At 33.8% G+C, this 18621-nt stretch overlaps 3 protein-coding genes across 8 annotated transcripts; 1 reads left to right on the plus strand and 2 right to left on the minus strand.

Annotated features, from left to right (window-relative positions):
- Positions 1–228: 228 nt before the first annotated feature.
- LOC111025323 (uncharacterized) lies at positions 229–7035 on the minus strand. Of its 2 annotated transcripts, none has more exons than XM_088125229.1 (9): positions 6871–7035; positions 6305–6486; positions 5384–5510; positions 5233–5313; positions 4937–5130; positions 4117–4212; positions 3950–4043; positions 3317–3433; positions 229–1000 (listed from the first exon to the last, which is right to left on the minus strand). In XM_088125229.1, exons 1-9 carry the CDS (start codon positions 6893–6895, stop codon positions 897–899), a joined length of 1020 nt encoding a protein of 339 aa, XP_087981355.1. In that variant the 5' UTR covers positions 6896–7035; the 3' UTR covers positions 229–896. The 2 variants fall into 2 exon arrangements, with proteins under 2 accessions (XP_087981355.1, XP_022158862.2); XM_022303170.2 differs by having other exon boundaries at positions 6305–6490; positions 6871–7013.
- Positions 7036–9634: 2599 nt separating this feature from the next.
- On the minus strand, positions 9635–11093 carry LOC111025918 (P-loop containing nucleoside triphosphate hydrolases superfamily protein). 5 transcript variants are annotated; one of them, XM_022303834.2, is made up of 4 exons: positions 10957–11093; positions 10817–10862; positions 10475–10554; positions 9635–10185 (listed from the first exon to the last, which is right to left on the minus strand). In XM_022303834.2, exons 1-4 carry the CDS (start codon positions 10982–10984, stop codon positions 9773–9775), a joined length of 567 nt encoding a protein of 188 aa, XP_022159526.1. In that variant the 5' UTR covers positions 10985–11093; the 3' UTR covers positions 9635–9772. The 5 variants fall into 5 exon arrangements, with proteins under 5 accessions (XP_022159526.1, XP_022159527.1, XP_022159528.1 ...); XM_022303835.2 differs by having other exon boundaries at positions 10475–10602; positions 10957–11058; XM_022303836.2 differs by having other exon boundaries at positions 10813–10862; positions 10957–11041.
- Positions 11094–14778: 3685 nt separating this feature from the next.
- On the plus strand, positions 14779–17733 carry LOC111026068 (aspartic/glutamic acid-rich protein). The gene is made up of 5 exons (XM_022304037.2): positions 14779–14965; positions 15243–15834; positions 15923–16147; positions 16224–17335; positions 17438–17733. The coding sequence occupies exons 1-5, from the start codon at positions 14852–14854 to the stop codon at positions 17516–17518; spliced, it is 2124 nt and encodes a 707-aa protein (XP_022159729.1). The 5' UTR covers positions 14779–14851; the 3' UTR covers positions 17519–17733.
- The last annotated feature ends 888 nt before the right edge of the window (positions 17734–18621 follow it).

Here is an 18621-nt window from a genome sequence, read left to right on the forward strand (position 1 = left end):
AGAACGAGACAGATATCAATTAATTACTGTTCAACTAAACTCGATAAATTTCCATGTCTTTCAAATTTTGAATTTACAGCATTTATTTTTTACTTTTCCTTAAAAATTGAAATGTCTAATTAAACTGAAAAACTTAGTAGATAATACACTAATTATCTTCTCTAAGATTAAATTCTAGCCTAAATTTTCCTTTCTGAGTGTTACAATATAAGCCTAAGATCAACTCCCTTGTTTCCAGTAGAAAGAAACATTAAAAACATAATAATTCAAGTCAACATAAGTATATCTCAACAATAATTGACACCTACTCCTTTTGAGATCGAAGATTCAAACTTCCATGCTCTCAAATTGTACTCAAAAAATAAAAGACAAAAAACATAATAATTCAAATAATCATGAATAATTTGAAAATCAAAAGCAATCAGCTCCAGCTCACAACTTGGTCACTTGCACTTGTAGTTGCAAGGAAATTTTTTGGTACTATAAAAGTACCATACTCTCTTTCATTCACTATTTCCCACATCACTACCGTATTAAAAATGATACTCCCGTACTATTGGACTCGCTGCCTAATCGCACCACGGCAAGAGTTTTTCTATTATGTAATTTTCGCTAGGGACAGCGTAAACAGAGAGCATTGGAGAGGTTTTATCCCGAGTTCTCTCGAGTTTGTGCAGGCCTGTTTTGTAATTAATTCTTCTGGTATTCTTGATTTAACATAACGAAGGCCTCGGGATCTCCTTTGGCATTCTTAAAATTGGGCCCAACAAGACTTGCTGTTCCACTTTCTTTTCAAAAGAAAAATAGAAGATCAGAGCTCGCATACTACAAAAATTTGTGACTTGTAAATATAATGGAATAATAAGTTGATCTATATTGGTTATCCATGACAAGAATCAAGAGAGCTCAGCAATTAAACGTTCACACTTATCTTCCAAAATCTTTATAGCTTCAGTGAACAGCACCTCAGGAGGTAAAGCTCCGGTTGATTCAATCTTAACTGCATAGAGGAGAGGAACGAAAATATAAAACATAATAAGCAACTGAAAAATGAATTTCTTGAAACCATGCCAAATATGTTCTTTTAACAAAGATAACTATGCAATGTATGTTTGAGAGTATGCAAAGGCACGGCTAAAATAACTCTTCAAATTTGAATGTGATTTATAAGCGTTTTAAAAAAGAAAAAAAACTAAAAAAAAAGTTATTAATGCTGCTGTGAGCTACTGTCCAAAGGAAAAAAAAATGATTTTTTTAAGACCGGTCCCTTCCCAGATCAATCTGCACAAGTACGGAGCCAAGATCCTCCTCTCTTAATGAAGGGCTATGAAGCAGATTTGACTTGGGACTTTCTCAACGGCTGATCGGTGGCCTAACAGTCATCCCAAGAAGAAATCGAGCTGACGTTATTTTAAAAGACCCTGCTGGATTTAGCAATGTCTTTCCACGGGCTTTGAGAGCCTTTCCATTTAATGCCACGGGAAATTCCTGAAGATATTTATCCCAAACTTGTTAATAGTGACTCTCCCCAAAGGGCTCTGTCTTAAACTTCCCATCTCCATAACCATTTAACGTGAAAAGCAAAATTCTTTTTCTTAGCTGGAAAACTCTCAGACCTCCTAATGCTTTGATTCAAGACTTGAAGCTGGAAAACGCGCCTTTAAAGAGTGGTACCGTTAGAGTAACATTGACAAAACATCTCTTCTTCAAGGTTAGACAGATCCCTCATCTCTCATCTCCCCTAATTGGAGTGATCTGTTCAAGGAAATAGCGGTAACTAGACTTACAAGAAAAACTTCAGACCACCATCCTATTCTTGGCTGTTTCGGCTACAAAAAATGGGGCACTTCCCTTTTTCACTTTGAAAACATGTGGCTGGACCACCCAAATTTCCTTGAGAGCGTGAAAAGCTGTGAGACCTCCAATTGTAATTATGTGTAGGAGGGGTAGAAATGGGAATTCCCCCACTCATTATTAGTTGTATGTTTGGTCAGTGGGGGGGTTATATTCTGGAACCTTGTGCATTTTGGGTAGGCTTTATTTGGTGTATGGCAGGGTAACTTGGGAGGAAAGAATTCTCTCAGGTGGGTATTTTATTTTCCAAGTCGTAATAAGGTTTCCGTAGGTGAACCTGTGGAAAGATCATTGTCGATGCCTAAAACATCAAACGACCCGCGAACGCGTTTCACGAAACGTCCGAAGCGGAACACGCTTTCCAAGTCGTAATAAGGTTTCCGTAGGTGAACCTGTGGAAAGATCATTGTCGATGCCTAAAACATCAAACGACCCGCGAACGCGTTTCACGAAACGTCCGAAGCGGAACACGACGCGGGCTTCGAGGTTCGTCGCGCACCCAGCGAAGGGTGCCGACAGAAAGGGACCGACCGGCGAGACTCGACGCTTCCATCGCGCGAGGTAAACAATGCAAGAACCGATTCACATTACGGCCACTCGAAGTACTACTACTTCGGGGCACGTCGAATCAATGAGGAGAAGCCGTGCCGCCCCCGCCCTGCCTCGGCTCGGCGGAGGGGCGCGAATAGTGGGGTGTCGCCCGGGTCCGTTGTTCAACGTACGGCGCGTGAGTTCCTCTTTCGCTATTTAATATCAACTCTGTATCAAGGAAAGGTTCCTCTTTTGCTATTTAATATCAATATAGTAAGGGTGATACCATGGTATCAGAGCAAGTTCAACTTGGGACGGAAAGTTTGGAACGATGGCATAGAAAAGGATAGAAGAAAGCTGTGAGGAGAAGAAGTTAGGAAACATCCGTGAAGAGCTTCATAAGTTGCCGGTGATCGAAAAAACTTTGGCGCTGATTAGCTCACAGATTGAAAGTACACAGCAAGCGGTAGCACTACTCGTATCTGGAAAATCAAGAAGCGGAGGGCAAATCCAGTCCTTTGGAGAGAGAGAATGATCAACGCTTAAGCGAAAAGAATCCGGCGGAAGAAATAACGAACCCGCAAGGTCGGGAAAGTGGGCTGGCGAAAGATAACAGTCCAGGGTATGATCAGAGTAAGTTTAAAAAGGTAGAGCTGCCGGCCGATATTCACAGGAACGGACCCAGATTCATGGTTATTCCGGGCAGAAAGGTACTTTGATATCCATAAATTGACAGAATTGAGAGAAACTCATGGTGGCTGTCATAAGTTTAGAGGGAATTGCATTAGCGTGGTACCAATAGTCCGACAATCAACATTGAAGAAAAATGGTGGCTGTCCAACATTGAACAAAAATGTGCCGACCATCAGCACCAAGATTTATCCTTTCTAGCTACCCTCTAAGTTATGCTCAAAAAGAAATCATCACTTACAAATGAAATGATTCTTCACACGACGCAATGAGACACGTTTCTCCCATGCTTCTCCTCTTATGCATTCTCTACATAATGTGCAAGATCGTGGGCGTGTTACAGTTGCCCTTTTCTTACCTACAAAATAGAATTGGTCAATAATGAAGTGTAGAGAAAAATGGATGCAATTTGAACTGCAAGAAAAGACCAACATCATGCGACCGCTTGGAATCCATATTCTCAAGATAAAAAAGAACCAAATAATTCTCCATTTATTCATCAGGAGTGCAGGAGATATAGAATACGGGGGAAAGGGAAAAAACTTCACTCTCTTTGGTTTGTTTCATTTCTTTTTTCTCTTTTTATTTCGCTCTTTGAGAGTTTGTAGCCTTGAAATTTTCTCCTTTTCCTATATCAATGAAAAGTTGTTTCTTGTAAAAATAAATAAATAAATAAAATAGACTTTCAAAAATATTGTAACGTTACAAGGCTAAAACTCCATCAAGGATATAACAGAACCCGTAATCCAGTCAAATTAGTTATATACATGACAAGAACTTTATTCTTAGGGAATCCATCCCATCTCTGAATCTTTACCACCATAGTGTTCCAAGTACGAAGATACTTAATAGCAAATATAAGAAGCAAACTAACCATTAGCAATGTCTTCAATGTCAAATACATCAACAGGACATTTACTTTTGAGTTCTTCAGCCAACTCATCCTCTATCTCCTCCAAAAGTACAACCTAGTACCACAAGTTTCATTAGGCTTCAAAATATCTATGGATTTTTGAGTAATTCAGTAACATGTTTTCTCACCTCTGGAAGCATCCTATACCAAGCAGTGGCCACTGGGGACCACTTAGCGTGTGTTTTACCCATACCTTTAACAGCATGAGCTTCAAGTTCAATTTCCTATAAATGTTTGAAGCAAGAATTAAGAAATTTACACCTGTCAACTACTGAGCAACTCTATTAAGCCATTAAGCACTGAAACATACCCAATATTGTAGCATTGCAAATAACCCTTTTCTTCAAGAGTACTTTAAACTTAAATAATCTTTTTTAAAATACGAAACTTAGAATTTCATCAAGTACAAAGAAATCTTGTGGTATAATTCAACGGTGGAACTTTGGTGGAGACTTTGGTATGAAAGAAACAAAAGAACTTTTCAAGCAAGTGACTCTACTCTTGACTAATTTTAGGATCAAGTTCGATTGTTTTCATCTTTACATTCTAACTTTGGTAATAATGGGTTGATATCTCATCTCTTTTGTTACATCTTCTTATTAATAAGTACAAAGAAATCTATAATATTGGAACTACCAAAATGCGTGTCAATTGGAAGTAAAATTACTAGCAGAAGTATAAATAATTAGCCTGCAGCACAATCACCACATACATGAAGTGATACACATAGATTATACATGCCAAATTCATATTTATATACAATGATTTTCTTTTTCAAATGAACTCAAATACATCCCCATTTGCGAACAAAATTATAAGCACATGAGTCATTTTAAATTCAATACATGTTATTCTAACCATAACTCATCAGCTTCAGTCATCTACCTATGCACACCCCTTCTTCCCTATATTTCAACAGATAATAGATAAAGTTTAGAGTTTGATTACCTGACCCGGGCAAAGTCTAGCAATTATAATATCACTGTCTTTCGGACCAATTGGATTTTTGGAAAATTCTGGTAGCGCATCTTGGCTGCAACTAAAAGAAGTATAGGTTTTGGGTTTTGAGTTTGGAACTGATTTGTCCGATACCAAAGGAAATTCACTACCATTAGGTAACCACGTCAATGCTTTTGATGTCACTGAATCACCAATTATACATTCATCATTAGTAGTGGTTGAAAGTTTAAAATTGAGAAAATTTATGTATACAGCATTGAACCCTGAAAGAAAAAGGCAAATACCTGTAAGACGAGGTTTTCCACGTTCACAGCGAGCATGGAGTCTAAAAACAATGGTATTCTTCTCATTTGGTGTGTCTTCATCTAATTTTGAATATACACAGTATCAGTATAGATAAGCACATTAAATTTACATAGATATACACAGAAATACCTGAGTACTCAAAAAGCCTTGGATCAACATGAATCGGAACGAGGCCTAACCTATGGGCAAGCACTTCATCTTGGATTATTGACGTATTGTTAGCAACAAGAACTTTTTCAATAGCCATAGTGGGAACCTACCTCAAATTACAAATCAAATCTAAATCAACATAACAGCAACGTGAACTATGTAATATTCAACATGGAAAGAAACCAGATACAAGAAACTGCAAACAAAAAAATAACATATATCCCATTCATTATTTAACATCCCTAATCACATGGAATGCTCTAAAATGCTCTAAAAGACTCAAAATATTCCCATTGTTTTTTCCCTAGAAGAGGCAAGACATGAGCCTTATTTTAAATTGAAATATATTGAGGGGGAAAAAAGTTAACAAGATTGCCTCATTCTTAACCTCTATCCATAGTGTTTCTTTAAGCTACATCAGAAAAGGAATAATAGGCTAAACAATTACAACCCCAATTTCCTTTTCCATAACCAGGGTATGTAGGCTTGCACCCAGCATCTTGTCTAACAAGTTGAACTCCAAACATCCCAAGCCCTTACCACCAAATTTCCTATTTTATTAGCTTTGAACACATGAGCAATCTTTAATATTTTGAAGAAAAGACAATAAACTGTCGTTATTCTTCAAGCCATTACTTAAGGCACAACTTTCATACATTCTCATAGAAGCATATGTTTCTTCCATACAAGGCATGAGCTTCAAATGAAGCAAAGAAAGTGTCAGCTATTAGACTATGCCTTAAGGCAAAGCCTCAGGCTAAGCCTTATGAGCGTTTTAATATATTGATCGCATAATAGCCCACGAGAACTGGTGACAAGGAAGTAAATACCAAAACTCAACAAATTCTCACTAAAAATAATAAATAACTTAGTTTTGTTTCATTGTGCTCGATTACCTACCTCAGCTATAAGGGTTCTTCGAAACGCATTAGCGAGTGCCGGGTCAATACCAATCATGTCAAACTCAATGTCATCCTCTCCTAGATCAATCACTTCAATTTTAAAGTTGTTGCGAAAATAATCCAATTGTAAACTGTTATCAACACCCATCGAAGCATATGCTCCAGAATACTGTATGGTATCTGTCTACAAAAGCCAACATATTTTCACAAGGACCATGAGAAACTATAAGTTCTATAAATAAAAATCCAATAAATTACATGGGAAAAGACAATACTTACTCTTGCATTCAACCTACTATGTAATTAACTATAGTAAATGTGTTAAAAAAAGAATATATATATATATATATATATATATATATATATATATATAAATATACTTCTCTATAGTAGATGTGTTAAAAAATATCTCCCAACTGAAAGAACAAAAAAATTGAGCAAACTTTTCTTCTGCAACAAAAAGTACAAAATTTATATTTCCTTGAGTGGAACAACATTCTTAGAATTTGAAGAAAGAAGAGATGATAAAACAAACAAAATATGGGAGAGGGAAAAGATGAGTACATGAATGGGAGCATCGGCTTTGCATTCAGACTCTGGTCCTATGCAATTCCAAGTGCGGTGGGAGCTTCATGGGCACGTCTGGAAGATTCATTATCCATTCAATGCCTTCTTTGCCCACACATTGTTCAAATTTTGAGCCCAATATATCACGCGATCTCTTATCTTTAGCAGACATTATCAACCTTCAACTCAATTTGCACACAATTATTTGGTTGTTGAACTCAGCTGTAATTTTAAACAAGGAGTTTGCACACAATTATTTGATTGTTGAGCTCAACAGTAACTTTAAACAAGGAAGTGGAAATAAAGTCAGAGCCATCTATTTTGAGTTTAAGAAATAATGGTGCAACCCCTCCAAATTTCCTACCTTCCAAATAGGAAGGTTACTAAATTCCTACAATTACCTTGTCACAAGTCCAGTGTAAAGACACCACTATCAGCGTAAAAGAATCATCAAATTAATCATAAGTCCCAACTCTCAAAAACAATATAACTAATGAAATAATAAGGAAACTCTAACCAATTTATAAAAGAAATCAAAATAGAATTCAACTCATAACAAGAATCTATACTAGCCAAACAAAAGAACAAATCCAGATCAAGTTAGCTATTAGTGATATATCAATTAGTCCTTCTCCTCGAATTTCCTTCACGCCACCGATGCTTATTCACAACATGAATATAACATAGTAATACATAACACATTTTGGTTGGCCTCTTTTTCTTCTTCTTCCTTTAACTCTTCATCTCTCCCCTATCCTCTTCTTCTTTTTGTGACTCTTCCTTCTACTTCTCTTCTTTCTTTTCTTATGTAAAATATTCATTAAAAAGAGGCTTAGACTCTTCCTTCTCCTTCTCTTCTTTCTTTTCTTATATAAAATATTTATTAAGAAGAGGCCCATTAAGCCTGCCTTCCAACACCAAACCACAACAATGCAAACATTCTTTATAACATAACCAACCAAAATGTAATAATGATCTCACAACATTTCAGTATGCTTCCACATCACAATAATAAACATTCTTCTATAATTGCAACAATGAACATATCTATAATTACAGCCCAAACAGAACACAGCAACAATTAACATATCCATAATCAGAAACACAAATTTAATAATAAGTACACACGCATGAACAATCAAACAAGCAGCACAATTAACACAAGATCATACAACAAACATCCCCCAGTAAGAACTACTCAAAAAAGGTCCTAGTACGCTCCTAACCTCCACCAATCGGTTCCTAAAACAACATCGAGGTTTCAGCATTAAAATCCAATTCAGAACACTAATAACGCATTCAGGCCAGCCGATTACCAACTAAACCTTACCGAGCGTCACCGAAGGCACAAAGCTAGGCTCATCAACACTTGGATTCTTTCTGGATCAGTGGCGAAGAAGTTCGAGGAGCCGCCGTTCGGGTTCTAGAGGACCGTTGCTCGTGCTGAGTTCGCCGGAGAAGGAGAGGTCGCGTGGATGCTGTTCATGCAGGGAATCTCACTTACCGCTGCTGCTCGCCGGCGTGAGGGAGGGGGCAAATCGAGAGGGAGAGAGCTCGGGGGTGCTGGATTTCACGAACAAAAATGGGGTAGCGGCTGCTAGCTTAAGGCTTCACGAACACAGCTTGGCCAGTTTACTTCAACCGAATACATTCAAGGAAGGAAATTTTGGTGTTTGAAGGGACTGGGGAGGAGTCGGAATCATGGATAAATGGACATTTTTTTTATCATATTAAAGCAGCATAAATACATAATATATGGTATTTTATTTTTAATTTAGTCATTTTAAAATAATTGAGAGAATTTATTTTATTTTAAATTAGTCAAATCAAAATATTTTATAATTAAATATTGTGTTATACATAATACGAAATTTCGTTCCAATTTATTGTAAGCTATTTAATTGAGTTTAAATTTCCAATGCGTGTAGTCAATTATAAAAGACCAAACAAAAAAAAAAAGCAAATTGGGATTACAGAATAGATAAATTACAAAATAGTAAATTCAAAACAAAATACAATAATGAGGGTTGAATGGTTAAAAAAATATTTCGAAAAAGAAAATAGACAACCAAAATCTAGGCTAAAGACTATAGATTCCTCGCTCCAAACGCCGGCTTCTTACATCACAAGATCAAACCTACCTCCTTAGACTTAAAAATATTTTATGTTTTTTTTTAAACAAATAACATTTTATGTTAATGAGGATTGTAATAAAAATTATATTAATCGTATTTTAGATGATGTAATTTTATTCTAATTACTTATTAGTCGTTAATATTAAATAAATTATTACAATAAAAATATTTATTTTTAAAATAACAGTAAAAAACTAGATTTAAATTTATTATTGTTTTAATTAAAACTGCTAGAAAAAATAAAGGATATACCAAGTCCCAGCCTAGATATTAGAGCTAGGTTTTTTTTTCTTTTTTAATGTTTTGAGTAACACAAATATGAGTATGAAGGATTGAACTTTACTTACATAAGCTCATATTGATAGAGCTAGGTTTGTTTTGAAAAAAGTTATTCATTGATCAATGTATTGACCAGACTTAACATTGTGCAAACCTTAATTTCCGTTGAAATTAGAAGACATTTGAAGAGTTTGACCTTACTTCTTGTCAAAATTAGTGGGTCAATTAGCGAAAATTTAATAGAAGGTAAAATGTGCACCACTTTTCTAAATGTCGAGTTCAATTTGATCCAATTAAATGTTTAGAATAAAAATTGATACACTTGCGAGTTCGTACATAAACACACGTTAAAAGAAAAAATATATTTTTAAACAACATCTTTATTTTTCAAAAAAGATACCAGAGAATCACACACAAAAATTGCCCAAACCCAAGAATACAATTGGATTATACAAGAAAATCAACTATGATCTCTCATTTGTTGGTCAAAACCAAAGAGAACCAAAAACAACCTTAAGAATATTAGTCACAATAACTTGAGGAGTTAGAGTAGCATCAACCTTTAAAATACCTTCAGAATCATCAATCTCTAACAAATCCAATTGAGATTCCAGAAGAGTAGAAGACATGAAATGGTTCCCTTCTTTGGCTCTTCTCTCTAATCTGTAAGCAATCACTTCAGGTGGAGCATCCAAAAGAACAAACTTCACCACACAGCTTCCTATTTCATAATTTGGATCAGCTGATCTCAAAATCTCTCTGTACTGTTTTTGAAGAGCTGAACACCCCAAAACCACACTTTTCTTACAAGCTATGCTCTCTTTCAAGGCGTCTCGAACCTTCTCGAGCCATGGCAGTCGATCTTCGTTCGAAAGAGGGATTCCTTTCGACATTTTCTCTGCCCATAATTTTAAAGTGTTAGTGTAAGTTCTGATCGAAGATCGTAGAGTGATTTTGAAATGCTTTTGAGAATGGTATTCTCGAGTTATAAACGCACTCTAAAAAAAAGTACTTTGAAAGCCATTTAAATTGCTCGAGTATTTTTCAAGTTGAAGAAAATATAGCTGATTTAGATCTTTTTTCATATAACTTGTACACCAATGCCAATCATGGGAGTGATTTTGGCAAAATGATCAAAATTATATTGAAGTAAACAAGCAAAAAAACAGAGTTGGTGATTTATCTACCCTTGTTAGAATTGGGGTGGAAATCATCGGCATCAAGAAAGTTCAAGTTCATCGCCTTCGCCAGCATCTCTCCAATGGTACTGCACCACACACAACTCACTCATCCATCACAGTTTCGGAAATTTCCCCTTCGCTTACAGAAAAGTAAAACAGAATCACACTAAAAATGCAAATTCCAGAAATGATCTTCAAATTCAAAATCGAATCTACTAATTAACTCAATCGATCTGATTAACATATTACTTTCTCCGCTACTCAAACTTTAATCATCCAATTCAATTCTAGGTCGCAGAAGAATCAACGAGGCGTAGATTATTAAAGAGAGAAGAAGAACGGACTTACGACTTTCCGGAGCCACAGACGCCCATAAGCACGATGATCGCCATGCCTTGATTGAAATCGAAGCAAACGAAGATCGGTAACAAAAATGATGAATGAATTTGAAAAAAGATTAAGAGAGAACTGATGAATAATATTCATACCTTTGGAATTCAGATGCTCGGAATCCATACTCGCCGGCGCCAGAAGGTGGAGAATGATTATAATTTTTAATTTAGAGACAGATGGTGGCTAGAGATTTAAAAAAAGGGAAAAACTCTGCGCCCTGTGGGTTTAATGACACAAAAGCCCCCGTGCAATATATGTCGTGGTTCGGTTGTTGTACAATGCAAAGTCAAATATGACCTCCCCATACCAAACCTAACCGTGGTAAAGGACAAATCAATATCGTATTAAATATTTGTCAACCTGCCAAAATTTCTATCGATATTTTTATTTATTTATGGTTTCGGTATTGACATGAGGAGTAAATCAATATTTTTATCCTATTACAAAGAAATATAGACAAATATGATAAAAATATTTAGTAAAATTAGCAAATTAGCAACATTTAAGTTTTTTCAAATATAGTACTTTTCAAAAAAGAAAAACGGAGGTCCAATTTTAAAATTACAATTTTATCCAAATGATATACATCTATAATATATATGTAATATATCTTACTACTAATATATGTGTGTGATATATTCCTGATATGAGTATCTAATATACTTGCAATATGTATGTGATATATATCTAATATATTCCTGATATGAGTGTCTATGCAATATGTATGTGATATACATCTAATTTACTACTGATACGAGTATCTGATAATACTATTGATATAAGTGAAAATTCGTGCTATATTTAAAAATTTTAAAAAACAAGTGACATATTTTATACATAAAAGATTTTTGCTACACAGTGCAATTTCTCTATTACAAAAAGTATAGACAAAATATGAAAAACATCAACCAAATGTCACTACTATATACATAATATTAATATTAATTGTTTTTAACTTATTTAGAAATAGAGAAAATGTTTATTTTTTAATTTAAATATTTTTTTGGGTAATTATAATGGGTAGCAAAAATATTTTATGTATTTTAAAAAATGTCACCAGCTTTTCAAAATTTCAAATATAGAAAAATATTTGAATTTTTATTTTCGAAATTTTGATTATTCCAATTTTACCCTTATGATATCTGATTGTATATCTATATCTGATATACATCCAATTTATATATGGCATATATCATACATCAAATCTATCTCTGATATACATCTTATGTAAATTTGTATATGATATACGTCAAATCTATATCTAATGTACATTCGATGTAACCCTGATATACTTCCAATATACATTCGATGTACCCCTAATATATAGTATCAGATGTACCGTGATATACAATATCAGATATACCACTGATATACATCAAATGTAAGTATTATACATATAATATATACATCTGATGTATTTCAAATTTATGATATACTAAATGTATTTCCAACTGATATACTAAATATATTTGCAACGATATACTAAATACAAGATATATCAAATGTTAAATTTTTTAATGGTATATCAGCCGTTTAAATTCTAGTTTATCATTTCAATTTGTTGATTAATATACCAATATTATCAATAATGTTGATTACTATATCCCTACTATTTATTCAATATTAATATTAATTAGATACTAAATATAAGGGATATCAATTGTTTAAATTTAGTAAAGTATATCAAAATTTTAACTTGTTTTTTTGGACGTGCATGGTTCATATAAACCTTTTATATAATAATTTTATATTTCAAAAATAAAAAATAAAAAATCTTACGTCGTTGTTTTCATCTGAAAAAAATATTGGATATAATAATATGATATCAACATATATATATCATAGTTATATTAGTAAATATAATGATTGTATTAGAGGTATATAAGTGGTAAATGAGAAGCATATTAAATATATATCAGTATTATATTAGTGATAAATCATCTAATCATATAAGAAGTTATATCAGTAGATACCATAGTCATATCAGTGGTATAACATTTGTATATCAATTGTAAATTAAAGACATATTAAATATATATTACATATATATGTATTGTATCAACATGGTAAATCAATGGTTATCATGTATATTAGTGGTAAGATATGTTAGAAGTAGATATCATAATTATATCAGAAGTAAATCAATTATATATTATTATTATATCAGTAATATACCAAAGATATATATCAGTGGTCAGATATATATCAGATATATTAAAGGGTGAATTTATAATTTTAGAATTGGACTTCCGTTTTTTTTTTAAAAAAAATCCTATATTTGAAAAAACTAAATGTGGTTGCTATTTTGGTTATTTTACTAAATTTTTTTGCCATATTTGCAAGTGTCCCTATTTTTTTACGATTTTTTAATTTATCTCATTTTTACGAAAATATCCATCGATCGACATTTTCATGAAATTGAAACCTCAATATTTCCATCTACGCTTAAAACTTTGGTATCAATCCCTGTGCAAAAATAAAAATATATATATATATATATATATTTAAAAAATTACTATCTATCTCTTTACAATGCCGATATGACAAAAGTCTATTTTTCTTTGGGTTTGTGTCTAAGCATATTTCTGATCTACGTGTAGTCTTAAAAAACCAACTAATCCTAAAAATACTAACATATTTATAAAAAATGAATGAACATGAACTAAAAATTAACGACTTGATTAAATAAAAATAAAATTATAAATATTTCATTCCACATCACATCGTTCAAGTTTAGTTATAAATCACCTTTTCAGAAGTCAAATGTTTCAATTTTCCTCCAAACAATTATATAATAATAATAATAATAATAATAATAATAATAATAACAACAACAACATAATTTGCCCTCGGTTAGAATTTTGGATATGTAGAATATAATTGAACTTTCAGGTAAAGGATTGAAGTAGCTATGTCAATTAAATAAAAATAAATACGGACTATTTTGAATTTTTGTATGAATCTATGTTGTTAGGGGAGAAATAAAGTTAAACTCGACAAGTCAAAGTGTGCATAGTTCAGCGGTAATTGACATATGCCTCTAACCAAGAGGTTGTGAGTTCGAAAAAAAAACTAAACTTAAGGGGAAAGAAGGAACCGACCAACCAAGACCCAATACTGGTTACCTTATTCTAAACTACACCATTTTTTCATTGGATTTACGCATCAATATATGTGTTTTTATGTTTTGTAATACTTTTTCAAATGTAATCCAATTATTTTGTTTATATTTTTTAAATTTGGTCAAAAAATCAAATGTAACTCAAGATGGATGAAAAAGATAATGAATAACAAACATAATTTTAGAAACAAAAACGAATAAGGATAAGTTAGCTTAAGTAATAGGTCCGAATCTCACACATTTGAATTATAATATTCTTATTTTTTATTATTTTAATATTATTTTTTTATACCAATTAAAATTATTTCTCGAAAAAGAGAGAAAGAGGATACATTGTATAAAAAATAAATGACATTTACATCTAGCAAATAAATTTGAATAGTAATTATTTAACAATTATGGTAAAAGTATTTAAATTTTTGTGATATTCTCGTTTATAATTGATTATAAATGTCTCTCAAATTTTATAATTGTTAGTTACCGATTTAATATCACGATAAAATATATTAGAAATTATTAAAAACCTCCTATTCTTACACATGAATAAAAATTTTAATTCTTAAAGAAAATATAGTACACTTACCACGTAATTTTATTGAACTAAAAAAATGTAAATTTTTGCCGGTAAAGAAATAAAATAAGAATCCCGAAATTTAAGTAAATTCAGTCCACGGCGCGAACCGGAAGGCCGCTCCTTTCAAAATTCAAATTCACGCTCTAACGGTAACATTTCATTAGGGTTTCCGCAACGGCTAGTGTCTTCGTCCATCGTCGTATTTATAGAGCCTCCACTTCTCGACTTCACCGGATCGCCTCATTTTGGCTTTGTGAGATTTCTTCGTCCATTGCAGATTTTCAATTCTCTCGCCATGGATTTCCGTAGTTTGTCAAGGAGAGAGCTCCAAGCATTCTGCAAGAGGAATAAGATTCCGGCCAATATCACTAATGTCGCCATGGCCGATGCTCTTGCCGCTCTTCCATTGGTGAGTAGCATCTTCCTTTTTATTGATTTCTTGTAGTTCATTATTTGATTTGGATTGTCTATTGTAGGATCTGAGAGTTGGAAGCTTTTGTTCTATTGCGAATCTGAATCTTCCTGTTTACTAGTTCTGTATAATCCCTTGATTTGAATGGTTATTGAAGGATCTGAGATTCTGTAGCGTTAAATTCTATTGCAATCTGATTTCTTGGAATAACTATGAATTTTTCTAGGGATTTTTTGAAGTTAATATAGCATTTCTTTTTTCGCTCTTGATTTAGGTTGAAGGAATTGATGATTTCTTGAATGGAGAAGGATCTGGAGTACCGGAATCGCCGATGAGAGAAGAGATTGCTCGCTCGGAAAATCCTCGAACTGCATTGAGGTCCTCGACGAGAAGAAAGGCCGTCAAAGATGAGTCGAAGAGCTCACAGCCTATGACTCGGACGCGCCGTGCAGCAGCGGCAAGATGTTCAGAGGAGTCGGAAAACACGGATCTAAACGTGGCTCTGGCTACTCCATCTTTACCTACTGGCCGAAGAATAACATCGGCGGCGGCTACTTCAGCTTGCAAGAAAGTGGATTTCCAGATGACGGTTGATGTTGAGAAAGAAGACAACGATTTGGATCAAGAAAAGAACGTGATTGAAAAAACGCCTGCTGTACCTAAAAGCCAGAAGAGAGTTGCGGCGGCTTCGACTCGTAAAAGAACTGAGGCTCTGAATAATGGAGCTACGGAGCAACGGGTTTATAGTACAAGAAGGTCCGTAAGATTGTTGGAGAAGAGCATGGAGAGCATGAGTTTAGCGGACGAAGGGAAAATGGAGCCAGTAGCTGTTCATATGTCGTTCGATGAAATGCCCAAGAGTACAGGTTCGCATTTTGAGTTGCTTATTCTTCATTGTATTGATATTGATTTGTATAATCCGAGAAATTTGATGATTGATAGCAATTGGTTCAGGATCTGTGAAGGAGGACACGAACCTGGAAATTGAGTCCAAGATAACGGATGAATCGGACAGCAAAGTAAATGAGGATTCGGAGTTGGGAGATAAGGATCAAGAGAAGAATGAGATGGGATCTGAAGTAAATCTTTCAGAGGCTGAACCAGAAATGAATCCTGATTCATCCATTCATTCTGCAGAAACCCTCGTAGCAAAGAGTTGTGATAATTCCGAAACAGATGGTGAGATAAACTTCACTAATTTCTCCATCTTTGCAGTGATTCATTTAGTTGACTGAAATTTTATATCTTGTTACAGTGGCAGCACAAGATGATAAATTAGATGTGAAATGCTTCTCCGAAGTTGAAGTGTTAGAAGAAGCTCCCAAAGATGATGATGCCGTGGAGATTTCTGCTGACGAAATCAACGATTCTGGCAAAGTTTCTCTGCCTACTGAAGTGCCAGAAGAAGCACCCAAAGACAATGATGATGCCGTGGATATTTCTGCTGAGGGAGTCAACGATTCTGACGAACTTTCTCTGCCCACTGAGGATGTGGACCTGACTGAAGTTCACAACTTGGCCAATGTAGAAGAATCCAATACAGAAGTGGAAGACTTAACTGGAGATGATTCTGAAGGAGAAGCCGCCATAATCATGAACAATTCTGCCGAACTGTGTCTGCCCCATGAAAATGTGGAAGAAAAAACCCAAGTTAACGACGATGAGGTCGAAGAATCTGTTAATGAAACAGAACCCACAATTGTAGAAGATGTTGGCAATAAGGGAGAAGAAGAAGAAGCATTGGTGGAGGATGCTGATGTTGAAGGTGACAAGAAGGAAATAGAGAGAGTTTCAGTTGAAGCTGAAGCTGAAGATGATGCATTGAAGTCCATGGAGGAATTCCCCGAGAATGTTTCTGAAGATTTGGTGGACGTGAAGATCCAATTGCCGATGGAAGAAGAAGCTCCTAAAGATGCAATGAAGTCCATGGAGGAATTCCCCGAGAATGTTTCTGAAGATTTGGTCGACGTGAAGATCCAATTGCCGATGGAAGAAGAAGCTCCTAAAGATGTGAATGATTCAGAGCCCAAAATCCCAAATGACATAAATTTTGAAGTAGTGGACGTTTCAGTAGTTACCTCAACAGAAGAAATTCCCACTTCCTCTTCCAACATAAGTGGAGTTGTTCAACTGGGAACCCAATTTCCTCGGCCAACTTTGAATAAATCTCCCCTCAAAAAGCAAACCGTTATTGGACTGCTGATGGATCACTCGGATGCTGAAGAGGAAGACGAAGAAGAGAAGGAAAAAGTAGAAGGCTGCACTCAGAGGCAAATTGTGGTGGAGAATAATGACATGAGCTTAAGACAACTGAGGAAGATGATCAAGGAACTCCAACTTAGCAAAAAGAAGATGGATAATGCAAAAGTAAGCATCATCAATCTTAAATTTTTCACTATATTCGGCCTTTTTCTTTTTCAACCCTTGTGATTCTGGATTTGAGTTTCTAATGACAAATATTTGTGACAGGTTGGGGAGAAGGTGAGAACTGCCTTGCAACCACTGCCAGAAAACAGAATGGCCATGGATGAAGTGGAGAAGAGATTCTAAGTCTTCTTTTGATTCATATGAATTTGTTGTGTGGGCCGGGCTGGGCTGGGCATGGTTCAAACTATGGGTTTGCCTCATGTTTCGTTTGAATTTGTTTCTTTCTGTGAGTTTTATTTTTCCACAAATTTTTGTGGGGATAGAAATGAGGTAAACAATCAGTTTGTCTGATTTTATTCAACAATTTAATAATGAAATGACACCATTTTGTTGGAACAGTGAAGTCTTTTTTTTTTTTTTTTTTTTTTAGTAAAATCCTATTTGTTTCTCTGTGTCAACAACAAATAAATAAAATAACAAATCGTTGATTTTTTAAAAGTATTTTTCACAACTAATTTTTTGTGTTATGCATAAGAATAGACAAAATAACTGTCTATATGAACTTATTTGGAAAAACAACTGAGCATTCTTCCTTAGACAGATTAAAAAAGGGCATTTTCCCTTGGTTATTAATCATTTTTATTCGTTAAAATAATATTGAAAAATTCTTAAATATAAAACCTTTTTTTAATATATTCTAAATATAGCTCGTAATTAAGAAAGCCCGAAGACCCATTTGATATTCTGTTCTTTTTTTTTAATTTTATTTCTAAAATATAAACCTAGGTAACATTTTCTAATTTTTTTAATACAACATTTTCTAAACTATGTATACTAAAAAAAATCTTTGTTAAATAGAATATTAAAAATTTAGACCTGATTTATTTTAGGAGTCGTCAAAAAAACAAAAAACAAAAAACAAAAAACAAAAAAACAAAAAAACAAAAGGAAAAAAAAAAGTCTGACTCAGAAATAACATTTTCTAAATTTTTGTTAGTACAACATTTTCTAAACTATTTATACTAAAAAAAATTCTTTATTAAATAGAATATTAAAATTTTAGAATTGGTTTATTTTTATTACAGGGAATTCTCTCATAGAAAGTAGAGAAGTCGTTCCAAAAAGAAAAAAAACAAAAAAAATAAAAGTCTGACTCAAAAAAACAAAAGAAAAAAAGTGTGACCTCAAAAATAAAATTTTCTAAATTTTCTTTTTAGTACAACATTTTCTAAACTATTTATATTAAAAAAAATCTTTATTAAATAGAATATTAAAATTTTAGAACT

Source organism: Momordica charantia (genome assembly GCF_013281855.1).
Source record: "Momordica charantia cultivar OHB3-1 chromosome 6 unlocalized genomic scaffold, Mcharantia_2.0 BLBB01000006.1, whole genome shotgun sequence".
NCBI classification, from domain to species: Eukaryota; Viridiplantae; Streptophyta; class Magnoliopsida; order Cucurbitales; family Cucurbitaceae; genus Momordica; species Momordica charantia.

What these genes read in the sequence shown, in the direction of transcription:
- LOC111025323 (XM_088125229.1), bottom strand. Translation starts at nt 6,895, where the DNA reads ATGCAAAGCCGATGCTCCCATTCAT. An exon ending in CTAGACTTTGCCCGGGTCAG is followed by an intron (nt 4,213 to 4,936) that starts GTAATCAAACTC and finishes AAACATTTATAG; the next exon opens with GAAATTGAACTTGAAGCTCA. An exon ending in CATTGAAGACATTGCTAATG is followed by an intron (nt 3,434 to 3,949) that starts GTTAGTTTGCTT and finishes TCTATTTTGTAG; the next exon opens with GTAAGAAAAGGGCAACTGTA.
- LOC111025918 (XM_022303834.2), bottom strand. Translation starts at nt 10,984, where the DNA reads ATGGATTCCGAGCATCTGAATTCCAAAG. An exon ending in CGAGCATCTGAATTCCAAAG is followed by an intron (nt 10,863 to 10,956) that starts GTATGAATATTA and finishes ATTTCAATCAAG; the next exon opens with GCATGGCGATCATCGTGCTT. An exon ending in CCACCCCAATTCTAACAAGG is followed by an intron (nt 10,186 to 10,474) that starts GTAGATAAATCA and finishes AATTATGGGCAG; the next exon opens with AGAAAATGTCGAAAGGAATC.
- LOC111026068 (XM_022304037.2), top strand. Translation starts at nt 14,852, where the DNA reads ATGGATTTCCGTAGTTTGTCAAGGAGAGAGCTCCAAGCATTCTGCAAG. An exon ending in CTCTTGCCGCTCTTCCATTG is followed by an intron (nt 14,966 to 15,242) that starts GTGAGTAGCATC and finishes CTCTTGATTTAG; the next exon opens with GTTGAAGGAATTGATGATTT. An exon ending in TGAAATGCCCAAGAGTACAG is followed by an intron (nt 15,835 to 15,922) that starts GTTCGCATTTTG and finishes CAATTGGTTCAG; the next exon opens with GATCTGTGAAGGAGGACACG.